At 34.7% G+C, this 15811-nt stretch overlaps 1 protein-coding gene across 2 annotated transcripts in view; it reads left to right on the top strand.

Moving 5' to 3' along the window:
- Positions 1 to 12039, top strand: part of verm (LDLa and CE4_CDA_like_1 domain-containing protein vermiform) — a 30573-nt gene extending 18534 nt beyond the window's left edge. The window contains exons 3-5 of one of the 2 annotated variants that reach the window (XM_023159065.2): positions 477 to 589; positions 5750 to 5899; positions 10314 to 12039. In XM_023159065.2, coding sequence (XP_023014833.1) covers positions 477 to 589; positions 5750 to 5899; positions 10314 to 11470 — 1420 coding nt within the window. In that variant the 3' untranslated portion in view covers positions 11471 to 12039. The remainder of the gene's footprint in view (positions 1 to 476; positions 590 to 5749; positions 5900 to 10313) is intronic. The other variant, XM_023159064.2, reaches the window with a different exon arrangement.
- The last annotated feature ends 3772 nt before the right edge of the window (positions 12040 to 15811 follow it).

The raw sequence follows: 15811 nt of genomic DNA, 5'->3' as shown, positions 1-15811 counted from the left end.
GCATGTAGATGCCTGTTGTTGTTAACTTGTCCCACTAATCTTAACGAACTGAAGTCTATTGAATGGTTTTGTTGCAAAACACGATGGGCGACTGTTGATTTTTCTTGTTTTACATATTCAAGGTGTGCTAAGTGTTTCTTATATCTCATTTTAATAGATCTTCTAGTCTGTCCATAATATTTTGCATCGCATTCAATTCCGAAAGATCTGGAATTTATGATTTACGTACTATATCATTGTAAATTTGAGGATTTGTGTGTCAGTTCACTTGAGGATTATTTAATAAACCGAAACCGGTCGTAACAAATCAAAATCTTAGTAGAAATTAGACAAAAATAGGCCATCAATCGAACGAGTTAGATCCGTAGTTATATAGTGTAATAATGAAAAAACTACGTTTTCAAATAGTTTCAGGGGTTTAAAGGTCACTATTCCTTGGTTAAATCCCTATATTAAGCTTATATTTTGACGTACAGGTGTACTAAATCCGGTCTAAAACAAATCACTTGTCCCAGTGGATTGGCGTTTGACATCAATAAACAGACATGTGACTGGAAGGGAAAAGTCACAGATTGCGATAAACTCGAGAGTAAGTCGCTCCTCAACGATAAGAGCTATGGGAGCAGATTTTTAGGGTTATTTCCAAATTCTTCCAGAAATCGATATGCAAGATGATCAGCTTTGAGTATGAATCCCACGTGTTCCTAAATATCAAATCAATTCACAAAACTGCAACTATTTTGCACTGCAATTACTGCACTTTTCTTCAAGCGCATCTATTAGATGACGCTTGAAAAAGTTATTGTGCTTACTAGTAAACATTTGTTGCTATCTTGTACAGTGTTGGATGAAAATCCTACAAAAAAGTGTTGTTCAATATGTTTTTATGGATCTTCATCAATACCAGGCCAATTTTATAATAAATTGGCTGATTAGAATGGGATTTGATTACAACATTCAGTGCCCTGAGTAACCCATTCATTTGAATTGAATGGGGTATAATTTTAGGAGAGAATCATTTTTGACTTTCAATTTCTGCATCTCTATAAAAAAATGTTGAAAACTTCCAAAGAAGAGGAGAAAGCAAATAATTTCGAGTGAAGTTTCAACAAAGATGTGTAGATCATGGAAAGAAGTAACTTTCAGATACAAACTGGCAGAAGAAGCCATTTCTAAACAACTACTTTTATATGATCATTGAATAATACAAAATAAACATTCAGTTTGAGCTCCAAGCACTCGTGCTTGGCAACATCATGGCCGAAACATGAGTATGTTTCGGCTATGATTTTGAGAAATCTAAATGTATGGGAATCTAAATCAAATAGGGGTTTCCTGAAAATTTCTTGAAATTAATCAGCCCTTTGGGTGGTTGTGTAGAAATCTTCAGTGAGTAGTTGAAATTTCTATTGTGGTTGCAACTCTTTTGCTTATTTCATATAAACAAAATACCTGAATTCCATAAAAATCAAGGTTTCCCGGTGCGCCACTGAAAGCATAAAAATCTGGTCGCATCATCAAGAAGAAAACTATGAGAGAAAGTTATTGAAAACTGCAGATGAAAGTTAATCTGAACGATAGAAGTTTGGAGGTGTGATTCTGACATCGAAGAGAAACCATACATTTTACATACATACTCATTTCAATCAATAACAAACAATCTGTTTCCTATGAAAAAATATTTTATTCGAATTATTATTCGATTGAATACTGTTTAGCTGTCGATTGTCTTGCATACTCTTTTACTGAGTGTTGGAAATTTCCTGTAAAAAAGCAGTCAGTAGAGCTATGAATACAAATTGAAATGGTTTTGGTCGGGGCAGTAATTCTACACCTTCTCAAAATTTGAACTTATCTGAACAATAACCAGAATATACAGAGTTGCACCAAAATTATAAGTGAATGTTTCTGTTGCAATGCGGTTCCCTCAGGAGTATTCTGATTTATAGATTTTTGTGTAATCACTGTATATTTCCCGTGTAGTTGCTGATATAATTCACGAGCTTTTTGAAAACTCACCGCTTTCTTTCAATCATGCTTCTATCTTAAATCTATAGTACCAAATTATTGCACTTGTTACTAATACTTTCATTAATAATACTAATAGCACTCTCAAATAGCACTGCTATTATTCGAAAACATAGTATGTTCTGTGTGTTCGTTTCACGTCGTATCAACTCATTTGTTCCTCTTTCATGAACTGAAAACGTGTTGGTTATGATTGAAACTATTTTTTGTCTCCCTCACATCAGAATGTTCATTTATCATTATATTATTCGGTTTTCATGAATTTTTTTCAATTGAATATAAATATAGATTGTGGTTTTTTTCCTAGAAAAGTTCATATTGCTCATTAAATTTTCATATATTCTCACATCAATTTCAATACGTGATTCCAAATCGTCATTATGAACAATTTTTTGATGTGGATATCTTAATGTATAATAAAAAGTGAACAGTGAACATGTACAAAACACGCGAAATTTAAACGTTCACCTAATTTTTTGAACAGTTCAAGTATACTAAGTGACAAAGGAAGGTAAACATCCATTTATATTGAAAATATTTCAATAATGTTTTGCATGTGTATTTATGCTGAGGCCAGTAGAAAGCCAGTAAAATTTCAACCGTATCGAAAGCTATTCTGCTATATCTATAGACCTACATATAACAAAACTTCAGGAAAAAATCTTCAGGGAAAAGCTACAAATGTTGTATGATAGTAATACACTATAAAATATTATTACTATGAAAGGTTGCTGTTAGTGAGGTTGGCCGTGTCGAAAAGAATTACATTTAAACAATTGAAACATGTCAATTCAATAAACAAGTCACTAATTAAAAGAGCTTGACTCCTCACAGGATACAAAGAAGAATATTACATTAAAATTTAATAAAAATCGTTAATTGTTTCAAAATTATGGATTACCGGTAAAAGCCATGAGGTTGAAGAACAAAGAGAGAGACACAAAACAATTGACAATGTCAGCTGTCATGTAATTCAGTTTGAAAAGGTGTGTTTGTTTGTAGATGGTTTGTTCCATGGCTTATCATCTACAAAGTGACCAACGGATAATCCTCTTACCAACTCTGCAGAGGCGTACCAAAATAATAATTTAATTCATTTAAACACATGGGTTATTACGTAAAAATTGTTATAGTTGGTGGCGCTACGTGGTGTTAATGGTAAAACTGATTACATTTTCTTAATATGCCTAATACAGTACTTCAAAAAAACAGAAAAATTCACAAAATTCTCATTATGTTCCTTTTATATAGAAAGAGAACTACAGAGCAAAGAAATAATTACCTATGTTATGCTTATGAAGTTTCAGAATCCATTGACTCGTCCGAAGAGGAATCCCCAGTCACACTTAAATCTATTATTATTTGGTCGAAAACAGTGTCTACCATGCCGTTATATCTCCACATTTTCTCTTCTTTCTTCCTTGATCACATGGGCTACAGCATTAGCCCAATCTTCTTTCCGTATCCGTTCCATTGCGAGTTCTAATAAACGTTAGACATCAGAAATTTTATATGTCACGTTTTCACGAGCTACGTAACCCACAATTTGAGCCCAGATTAATTCTATAGGGTTTAACTCGCAATGGTAAGGAGGAAGTCTCAAAATGGTGATGCCTTCAGCACGAGCTATTGTATCCACCACATGCTGGCGATATCTGTCACGATGCTGTTTTAATGACACTCATAAGCTCGGCCTTAACCATGTCCTCGGAAAATGGAATTCCTTTTTGTTCTAACCAACTCTGCATGTCCGCTTTTCTGGTGGTCATAGTTGGCAGCTGTGATAAGAAGCGTTATCCATTACTATTACAGAATTTGGATCGACTCGTGAAAGAAGGGATTCAAACCATTCTTCATAGCGTTAGGCGTCCATGTCTTCATGATAATCTCCTGTTTTTTTGAATAAAAAAATTAGTGCACTATCGTCTAAAAAGCCACTCTCGCTACCTATATGGGCGACAATTAGTCGTTGACCTTCACCCGTTGGTCCGCGTAACCCTGCTGTAACCCTAGTTACAGTAGTATCTTGCCAGATCTTGCCAGGTCGGCCGGTAGCCAAGCGGTTCGGGTTGGGTGATTTGTTCACTCACTCGAATTGACTGCCGTGTTGGTCGGTGGTTCAAGACCAAGTCTGAACGATCGATCTTCACTTGCTATCGTCCAACCCGTGTTAGGAATCACACGTTAAAAGGTAAGACCTCGTTAATCCTTAGCTCGCACAAGTTTCGACTTCTGAGGGTTGTCGTTCGTAAGGGTGCGACAGCTGGTTAACGGAAAAACAGATTTTAAACAGATTTTTTAAACAGATCTTAGATACTGTGTAACCAGCATTCACCCACGTTTCGTCCAGATAATAAATGTTTTTGTGAGCAGAACGCATTTCTCTAATAGAGCGAAGATATCTCCGTCGCCATGAGACTATATCTTCTCTTTCTATTAAGACAGATTTACGGGATCGTTTGGCATATATAAATTTTAAATTTTCTTTTATTATTTTCCTCAACTTCTCTTTGCCCATTTTTGGAATGAGATCATTATCCATTACCTTTGTCCTAATGTATGTTTTGCATTCATATTTAATGAATGCAAAACAAAGTCACCTTCACAAGAAACAGAACACACTACGCCTATGCAGATAAGGACGCTTGATAACGAAGAAACCGAATGACTAGTTATGGCATTTAAAGGACGCAAATATAATAGACCTGCGAAGTGTTGATCAGTTTACCGATGTTTCCAAAGTATTTATAACGAACTGGTTCACCTATTCGCTCGTACATTATATCGATATGCAGAAGCTATCTTGTTACGGGGGCAGATTTTATGGGATCATCTTACTTTTTAATTATTTACAATGGCGATGCATAGATAATAAAAATGATCCTGGTAAGAATTTAGTTCTAACATTTAACATTGTTGCCGTTAGCTCTCAGTTCAATTTGTATATGAATTACCTTCAATTGAAAATTGTTATACTATATTATTCGTCAAGTATGTAAGTAAAAAACTATTTGAAATATTTTCAATATAAATGGGTGTTTACCTTTCTTTGTCACTTAGTATATATTCATATTATTATGCTGCTGATGATATATATGACCTATATGTGCGGATTTATTCCATTTACTGTACATTAAGCTGAAGTGTGAGACGAAACATAACCAGAAGTTCATACCATTTTACTGTTATTTCTAAAAAAAATTAAAAAATGTAAGGCTGTGACTGATATAACTTCAGATATTGAAGCATGTTGTAACAAAAGTTTGACTTCTCTTCACGTTCTTATATAAGAACTAGCATATACATTTGAGAGTTAGATTGTGAATAATTGAATTGGTGGTGGGTAAATAATTGTTTCCTGTATTATGTTCATTTTCAGTGTCTCTGGACCAGCTCATCTCTACCTACTCGATACATGTATATACATACCATTTGTGTTCAACTAATAAATTTTTCTAATCTGCCTTTTCAACGGAGAATCTCTTCTTCTTTCCCGTTCTAGCATGTTCACCTGTGGCTGTACCCTAAGCGAACCATTTACTTTCTTTCTGAACCATTTGAAATACTTCCTTATCGGGTTTTGTGAAGGTCTATGTCTATTCCTTCCAAGGAAGTGGAATTTGTAAATAATTGTACAAAAACGCCAATCAACAACATAACACCTGTGAAAATGAAACTGTTGATATGATAATTCATGTTCGATTGTTGACAATGTTTTCAGAACCAAGAAAAGTTTTACCAATATTCAAAACAGATGAACCACAATGTCCGGATGGAAAACTGATGTGTGGTAACAAAGAATGTATCGATAAAGAACTGTTTTGTAATGGCAAACCTGAATGTAAAGACGAATCAGATGAGAATGCATGTGGTAAGTATTTCTGAAGTATATTTCAGGATAGTTTTTTCTCGTTTATTTTTAAGAAGATTTCAAACAGTTGTTTGGGTACTTATCCAGATATTTATTGAACGTATATTCCATTCAAATACAGGGCGTTTATTAAACATGCGGCAAAATATCAAGGGACTTGAGAGTATTCTAAGGATATTTGGTCCTTTGATGATTTTTGATAGGGCGCTTTGTTTCGAAAATACGGGGCGAAATAGAATTTAGACAACAATTTTGATAATTTTAAAATTATCAACGTACCCGAAATAAAAGTATAGCGTACTACACTGGACCTACCACTGGAAATCCGATAATTGCTGTAGTCTAATCAACAAGTTCAAAAACATGAAAAATAGAGGTAAAGGTCCTGAAAATATGAGCGATAGCTCAATAGATTCGATAATGGATTCAATGATACTTCATTATAATAAATAAAAAAAAAATTAATGGCACTTTTTTATATATAGCTGTTTTTATATTTCTTTCTGAAGCAGAAAATGCTTCAGAAAGAAATATAACGTTGGTCAATATTTAGATTTAAACAATCGAAATATAAAAAAATCGATTTTAAACAATTAAAAATCAAAATAAAAAAAAAATTAAATCATAATTATCTCTAGACAACAGAATAGCAAAAAAATTTTTCAAAAATATTGAATTTCCCAATTTGTTTAAAACAATTTACTAAAAAAAATTACGTAAAAAATTCATATCCTATGTTAATAACTGCCATTGTTTGATGTGAGAACAAACATAGCTAAATATCAAGTCCAAAAACATGAAAATTAGAGATGAAGGTCCTAAAAATATGAGCGATAGCTCATTCGATTCGATAATGGATTCGATAATACTTTATTATAATAAATGAAAAAAAAATTATGGCAATTTTATATAATAGCTGTTTTCATAATTTTTTTTGCTTCAGAAAAAAATATAACGTTGGTCAATATTTGTTTATAACAAATTGTTAAACTAATAAACAATTAAATAATAAATAATTTATTCTTTCTACCAAACTATTTGAAAGTGTAAATTATGATTTTCAAAAGCAAAATTATTTTTCAACTAATTATTTAAACAATCGAAATATAAAAAAATCGATTTTAAACAATCAAAAATCAAAATAAAAAAAATATTGAATCATAATTATCTCCAGACAACAGAATAGCAAAAAATTTTTTCAAAAATATTGAATTTCCCAATTTGTTTAAAACGATTTACTAAAAAAAATTATGTAAAAAATTCATATCCTATGTTAATAACTGCCATTGTTTGATGTGAAAACAAACATAGGTGAATATCAATTGAAAAAAAATTTTTATCAACAATTTTTAGATATTTCATTTTGCAATAGTTATAAAAAATCATAATTAACAAATTGATAAATTTTCATCGCAGGATCGTATGAAGTATATATATCAAAAGGGCTCCACGAAGTTTAAAATTTATAGGCCAATTATTTATACCTTTTATCCCATTATTTATGCCAACGGAGATTGGGAAAGAATTTGTTAGTTACCAATTGAATAACTTTTTGAAATATGGTGATAAAACTTTTTTTCTACGGGGCACATTTTTTTCGAATTTTTAAAATGACATTTTATGTTGTAAAAAAATTATTTATTTTGATAAACTCTCTTTAGCGGCAGCGCGCGCATGTCGTAATAGCCGCGCGGAACCCTATTTTCAACGTCAAATTAAAATTATAAATAATGGAAATAGAGTTTCGGGAGTCAGGACTTTTTTATCGGAAATTTCCTCCTCTTAAACGAGCTATTCTCAAAATTGCTTGAATATTAATATTTTTTGAGTTATTAACGAAAAACTAAATACCATTTTTTAAAATCTCATTTTGTTAATAACAATTGCAATTTTTTACCTGCACCAAAATCGAATGAGCTATCGCTCATATTTTTAGGACCTTTATCTCTATTTTTCATGTTTTTGAACTTGTTGATTAGACTACTGTGATTGTGATTGTGTGATTGTGTGTAACGGAATCAGAAACGATCCTGGTGTTTTTAAAAGAGTTCGGGAGTCGATAATGAGAAAATTGGGGGGGGGGGGGTAGTCATTTTCAACAGTTCTTGTAGATCAAGAAACATTACATGTAATTTTTGGTAATGAATTGTTATTGTCGAAATTCGTTGCGTATCTTCGAAACAAAGCGCCTGATCAAAAATCATGAAAAAACAAAATATCCTTATAGTAGTTCAAGGAAGAGTCCCTTGAATTTTTGCCTCATGTTCAGTGAACACCCTGTATATTCTTAACACTTTTTGACAGTTATCCAGCTTTCATAATTATTTGAATTCTACTGATCAACTGAAACAATTTTGATGTGAGTTGAAGATGAAAATTTTCATCAAAGAGTATTTTTTTTAACAAAATGTTCGATGTTACCGGGTTTGTAGCTTTGTAAACCGGATGATTCGTCTGCTACTGCGGCAGATATTATCAAAGGCGATGCAGACGAAGTGATCTACTATGCGCAAACTGCAAATGGTTCTGGTACGTTTATACTATAAATCTGTCTAGGTGTCGGACAACCGACTGCTCTTGTACCTGATTGGTTCGACCCTTCTTCGATTATTGGGAGAATCTTTGTGTTATGAAGTGCCGGCATCCATGTTTCGCCGATGTTTGAGCTCTCTTCCTATGGCGTCTCTGACGATCTGGTTAGGTCCTTTCACTTCTGCATCTCACTATTGCCATTATCATTTGCGCTCAGAAATACTCTAGGGTATAACTGTGGCATCTCCGGACACAAGGTAGGTCACCGATTTGTTTCATATGGATGATCTTGAACTTAATGCCTCTGGAGAAAAGGATCTCTATCAGTCCTTGAGGGTGGTGGAAGAGTACACGCATGCTATCGGTATGAAATTCAAGATAGACAAATGTGCACTGGTCCATCTCAAAAGAGGCTGATGCGGGGACTACGGAGAGGATGTGCAGCTCGTAGATGGAAGCATCCTACACCACTTGGATGCCGGAGAGACGTATACTTACCTCGGGGTGGAACAACGCCACTCACAAGAGGTAACAGCAGTGAAAAAATTCGCGGCAAGTATCAGCAGAAACTCCGACAGATCCGATCATCGGAACTGTCGGGGAGAAAAAAGTTGCTGCAACAAATATACTTGCCGTTCCAATCTTACTCTACTCGTTTGGAGTAGTGAAGTGGACTCGGGAGGAACTGTATCAACTCGACGTGAAGACCAGAAAAATAATGCATCTCTATAGGAGTTTGCATCCCAAATTGTCCGTTCCACGTTTGTACTTTCCCCGACAATAGGGAAGCCGTGGACTTTTGAGTTTGGAGTGTCTACATGACAGAAAGGTACTGGTTGGAGCCTGTAAAATCGTCGGGAGTACTGATTCTTTTCTCTGCATCAAGAGAGGACCAAGAGAGGACATGAATTGTAGCATTCATTTTTAGGGCAGCTTCCCGAGTAGCTGGTGAACTTGATGATCACAACTCTGTCACCGAGTTGTAACCCATTCAGCAAAAGACCTATATAAAAGCCGCAGAGATCACTTAATTTCTGCAGCAGCACAAGGATAAGCCAATGAATTAATTGGGTTTTCTTCAACAACGAGGATCTTGGCTTATCAAAGCGTTTAACCTTCGCTTTTCTCAGGTCGAGTGGGCTGAAGTCGGAAATTGAGGAGTTCATCATGACCTGCCAGGATAATGTCTTTCTGTTTAACCCAGTCGCGTGATGGTTATAGAAGTTAAAAAGAGTATTTGTTTTATTCTAGAGTTCTGTTAAATATCGTTGCAACAAATATGAAGTTGAAGGTCAACTAAAAAATACAAATCCAAGTAAATTTCACAAATACACTTCAATTTGATAAAAATACTCCAAACTGATTTGATTGTGGCTACTTCAAATATATATTAAATCAAAATAGTAAAAATATGTATCATAAGGGGGTAATTCAAAATTTTCCAAAATAAAAAAAATCGAATAACAGGCCATGACTTCGTATCTGAACATAACTTTTAATTATAAGCAACTTTTCTTTTCACCATATTTCTATATTTTCTGAAAAAGGGTACTTTACTCTTGAACGAACTTTATATTTTTTGGCCTATCCTGTATGGTGTTTGTCATAAAGCCATTTCAGGTACACTTGGTATAGTTTTGGAACATGCACCAACTTTTGCCATAAATACTTCGAATGAATGATTTTTTGAATCAATAATTAGTTCTTTATACCTTATTATTTCTTCATCCCACTCAAAAATACCCTCTTAAATTCCAGATATAAAATAATTTTTTGTTGGAGAACACATCCGAGTATCTCAGCATGGAGATGACTCGCTTTGAATTCGAATACGTTTTCATGAAATTGTTGTACGATTACATTATGTTTTTCAATTTTCCAGATGTTGATACCGATCCAAACCGGGCTTCCGATTGTGACACCACTCAATGTGTTCTCCCTGACTGCTTCTGTTCTGCTGACGGTACTAGAATACCAGGCAATTTGGAAGTCGCCAACGTCCCACAGATGATAACTCTTGGATTTAACGGAGCCATCAATGTAGACAACATAGACTTATACGAAGAAATCTTCTCCGGAACTCGCCTCAATCCCAACGGCTGCCAGATCCGTGCAACTTTCTTCGTTAATCACAAGTACACCAACTACTCCGCTGTGCAAGACTTACACCGACGAGGACACGAAATTGCCGTGTTTTCCTTGACCCATAAAGAAGATCCAGAGTACTGGTCCCAAGGTTCTTACGACGATTGGTTAGCTGAAATGGCGGGAGCTCGTTTAATCATCGAAAGATTCGCAAACATAACTGATGGATCGATTATAGGTGTGAGAGCGCCTTACTTGAGAGTTGGAGGCAATAAACAGTTCGAAATGATGACTGACCAGTTCTTCGTTTATGATGCTTCCATTACCGCTTCTCTGGGTCGTGTACCAATTTGGCCTTACACCTTATACTTCAGAATGCCTCACAAGTGTAATGGAAACGCACACAATTGCCCCAGTAGAAGTCATCCAGTTTGGGAAATGGTGATGAATGAGTTGGATAGACGTGATGATCCCACCTTTGATGAATCCCTTCCTGGTTGTCACATGGTCGATTCTTGTTCCAATATCCAAACCGGGGACCAGTTTGCCCGGCTCTTGAGGCACAACTTCAACAGACACTTCAACAGCAACCGTGCACCCTTAGGCCTGAATTTCCATGCTTCCTGGTTGAAAAGCAAGAAAGAATTCAAAGACGAGCTCATAAAATTCATTGAAGAGATGTTGGCGCGCAACGATGTTTACTTCGTAACCAACTTGCAGGTCATCCAGTGGATGCAGAATCCTACCGAAATCAATGGTCTCCGCGATTTCCAAGAATGGAAAGAAACATGTGATATTAAAGGGCAACCCTACTGCTCTCTGCCCAATTCATGTCCTCTTACCACCAGAGAACTTCCAGGAGAAACCTTGAGGTTGTTCACCTGCATGGAATGTCCCAACAACTATCCGTGGATCTTGGATCCTACAGGCGATGGATTCTCAGTTAGAAAATGATTTCTCCAGGGTATATCGTAAAGACTCTTAGATTATTTCATCTGAATATTCAATTAGAATTTTGGTAGGAGATGAATGAATTGATATTTCGAAACCAATGTGAATTGTTTTTTCATTTCATACCATCAAATATTTATTGTAATGAGATACTTTGAGGCCTGTGAGTTTATGGAATAGATATTTACCAGGGTCACTCAAATATGTATTTTTCTGTTAAAAACTGCATTAATTGCGAAGTAAGTTCCGAAATAGGGCGGTTTGATGAGACATGTAAGATCTCTATTTTTTTTAGACAACATAGGTACTTTTCGGGTGAGATATGACTTTGAAAATTATCAGTCAACTTGCTTTTCTTTTCAATAAATGCGTTCTTTTTCATGGAAAGAGGAAGTAGCATTTACCTATGACACTTTTATTCACTTTGTATTTCATCAGAGAAACATCCTTGCTTTCAAAGTTGTTCACCTGAGCATTTAACTGACATTTATTCTACTTGCCAACTTTCTATTTCTCCATTTTATTTTCATAGAATGTTAAGCTATTTGTTGAATAAAATTATTATATAAAAATTGATTTGTTTTAATTTCAAATTTTGGTGAAGTTTGAAAAAAATTATAATAATCTTTTGATCCAATTACATAATACATTTTTGTGATAATAGATTGGAATTGATTGTTATCAATTCAATTCGTTTATTATCTTTTATTTCTGACCGGGACATTATAAGCTTATATCGTCATAGTTACGCTATCAATAAAGAGGGTCATAACTCCCTTGGGACATTATAGATTTTATAATTCCCTCTACCTTTCACAAGTAAAAATAAATAGAAATGAAAACTGAACCATATTTTATTTATTCACGTCATTACAAATAATAAATGTACAATTTTGAAATGTTCCCTGAAAATTACTTCCGCCACTGGAAACAATTTCTTCTTTTGTATGGCTGGAGCTTCTGTTCACTACAGTCGAGGTACCTGCCTCTTCTGATGACAAAGTAGACAACATACGCGCCGTTTTATTTCTCAATTCAATGCTATCCTCCAAATACCCCTCCGCCACCGTGGAACTTTTCCAACTTCCGTGTCTTTTTAAGTTAGTCATAGTTGCTCCTGCATTGGCTAGAGCAGTAGCAGAAGTGCGACGAAGGCAATGTCTCGTATAGGAAGATGAGTTTGGCAATCCTAAATACATTGCGATTTTGCTGGGGATTTTCCCAAACATGTTTTTTCCAATTGGCTGAGATGTACATTTATTTTGTCGGAAGCTCAAAAAAAATCGTTCAATACCTTTAGGACGCAAAGACATATAAAGTCTTAATAAAGGCAAAGCGGAGAACTCTTTTTCATCCACAACTGTAAATTTCTTCGATACACCAGTTTTACTTTCCGGTACGTTCACTACCATAACGGAATCCCGGTCCTCTATATCCGATATCTTCATATTCAAAAGTTCCTGACTTCTGCATCCTCTAAAATAACCCATAATCAAAACAACCTATAACAAAAAAAAAGGAAATAAATACACACAAAAAGGAAAATAAGAAAAAAATTACCTTATGCAATAAATGAATATCATTAGGAGCGTCCTTTAGGAATCTGATAACATCTTTAGGAGATAAAACAGCAGGCTTTTTCGGCTTATAACTCTTACTCTTTCGTTTCAAAAAAGCCTGTAGTTCATTGAACTTGGTGATATCTCGTTTCTCATGTATAGTCACCATCGATTTTAGCATTGACCATTTAGTCCATAAAGAATTCGGACTATAGGTTTCTGACTGAAACGAATAAACACAATTACTACCAAAGCTACCGAAAAACATAGAAAATTCCTTACCAGTTCTTGAAAATATGCCAGAAATACAGTTTCAGTGACACCTTTTGGCATAACATTTTTCCGTGTCAGCCAGTCCAGATATATCTTGTATTCTTTTTGGTATACGGCTTCACTTTTCGATGGAATTAATGATTCTCTTGCTTGTTCAGTTTTTTTCAAAATATCCTCCATTATATTTGGGGTAGAAAACACGTTTTCACCGCAAACACAGCTTGATAACAAAGTTCTGTTTATAAACAAGTAACATAGCAACAACCTAGCTACAAGAAAACTCTACTATAATCAACGGTACCTGATTCAAATATACCGGGAAGGTAATGAATTGGTACATTTTTCCGTTTCAAAAATGAACAAAATTTTATTGAAATCGGTCAGAAATAAAATTATCTATGTACCACGGGAATTAATGAGCCTTAATAACCTCAGGCAATTGCTGTCCTTCGGGCCAGAGGCCCTCGGGACGCAAACTTTGCCATCGGTAATTAAGGCCCTCCTAATTCCCTTGATACATAAATAACTATTTTGGAGACAAATATGGAAGCCATAAATCAGAAAAGAGATTTTTTATTAATTCTTGAATCAAAATCTAATGACTGGACAATGAGAAGAAAAAAATTTTCTATAGTTAATGTTCAAAAACTTTTTCACCAACTTCCATATAATGGTACAAACGAGCTTCCATTGCCGACTTCACATGGTTGAGAATCTCGGGAGTTATTTCTCTGCAATGTCTCATAATATCCTCTCTCAAATCTTCTAATGTTGTTGATTCTATCTCATACACTCAAGACTTCAAATGAACTTATAGAAAGAAATCTACAGGAGTGAGATCCGGAGACCTTGGTGGCCATTCTGTAAGACCTCTTCTACCAATCCAGCGACCAGGAAAATGATTATCCAAAAATTGTCGTACTGCAGCTGCATAATGAGGAGGTGTACCATCTTGCTGAAAAACTATTTAGTTGTCGAATAAATTTATATCCTCCTCAATTGCCCTATTGATGCACGGTATTATTCGATTCTCCAATAAATCCAAATATTTATCACTAGTCGAATTATCATCGATGAAAGAAGTCCTATGATGTGGTCACCTAAAATTCTTGCCCAAACATTCAGTTTTTAAAGTCGTTGGGTATGAACTTGACGGTATAAATGAGGATTTGTATCACTCCAATATCGACAGTTTTGCTGATTCACCTGTCCATTTCAACTAAACGTACGTTCATCCGAAAAACAAATTTTATACAAGAAATTCTGATGCAAGTTGATCCATTCAGTGAGAATTTCACAAAACTCGATACATCTATCGAAATCATCTTCGTTAAATTCATGAACTAGTCCAATCTTATATGGATGAAATTTGTACTTATGAAGGATCCTGAAAACATTTGTACAACTGATTCCTGATTCTCGAGATGACTTAGTAAGAAATTCCAAAAACACTTTATTGTGAGATTTTCACTAAATTGTTTTACAAAAACGCAACACGTGTTTCGCCATACAATGGCTTCATCTGGCGTGTCTTTCAACTAATTCTACACATTCAATACTGAATATATATATATAGTTTATGGAGTACCTGAAATTAAAGTACCTGTAAACGAAGTACCTGAATTTTAAGTAGCTGATATTTTACCTGAGTTTCTAACGAATTAAATTACCTGCACTTATGTTCCATTTTCACATTTGAAAAAATATATTCAGTAACGGAGAGTTATTGAGTTCTAATTGATCATTCAGTAAATTACCCGAATTCCTGAATCTATTGATTTCTAAACATTCTAGATGATTAAGTTTCAAACTCTTCTCTTCTAAATGTAACACCTCGTACTCATGATTGAACTCATGTCCTTCTGCTAAAAGATGGTTTGCAAATGTGGAATTGGTCTTTCTATTTACAAAACTACCCCTATGTTCTTTAATTCGTTGGAAAAATGTTCTTCCTGTTTGGCCAATATACAGTTTTGGACAAGAGCCACAAGTCAACTTATATACTCCTGATCTATCCGACACCAAAGTTTTGTCCTTATTGTTTTTAATAAATTTACTCAGGTTATTATTCGTTCTATAAGCTACGTTTACGCCTTCTTTCTTCAAAAAACGGGCAATATTCCTGTTTGGTTCCCCCACATATGTCAATGTCTTATAACTCACTTTATCGCATCTTGAATATGGGTAGACCAGATCCATGGCTTGCTTTTGTCGTTTTTTGGAAAGAATGGAGCTTACAATATCTACCTTATAACCGTTATTAATCGCGATTTGTTTGATCAAATTCAGCTTTTTCTGGAAATCCCTATCAGACAGTGGAATATTCAATAATCTGTGAAGCATACTATTGAATGCAGCAACTTTATGCTGGTACGGGTGTGTGGAGGAATTATGTATGATAATGTCCGTGTACGATGGTTTGTGGAAAATTGCAAACTCATGTTTATTGGTATTTTTCGTAATGGTTAAGTCCAGGTAATTTATTGAATTATTTACCTCCCTCAGTGGTGAA

This window comes from Leptinotarsa decemlineata, unplaced genomic scaffold, assembly GCF_025532065.1.
Source record: "Leptinotarsa decemlineata unplaced genomic scaffold, Ldec_3_MD MMD2_tig00026374_RagTag_RagTag, whole genome shotgun sequence".
Classification (NCBI taxonomy): domain Eukaryota; kingdom Metazoa; phylum Arthropoda; class Insecta; order Coleoptera; family Chrysomelidae; genus Leptinotarsa; species Leptinotarsa decemlineata.
This window is presented reverse-complemented; position numbering and strand designations above follow the sequence as displayed.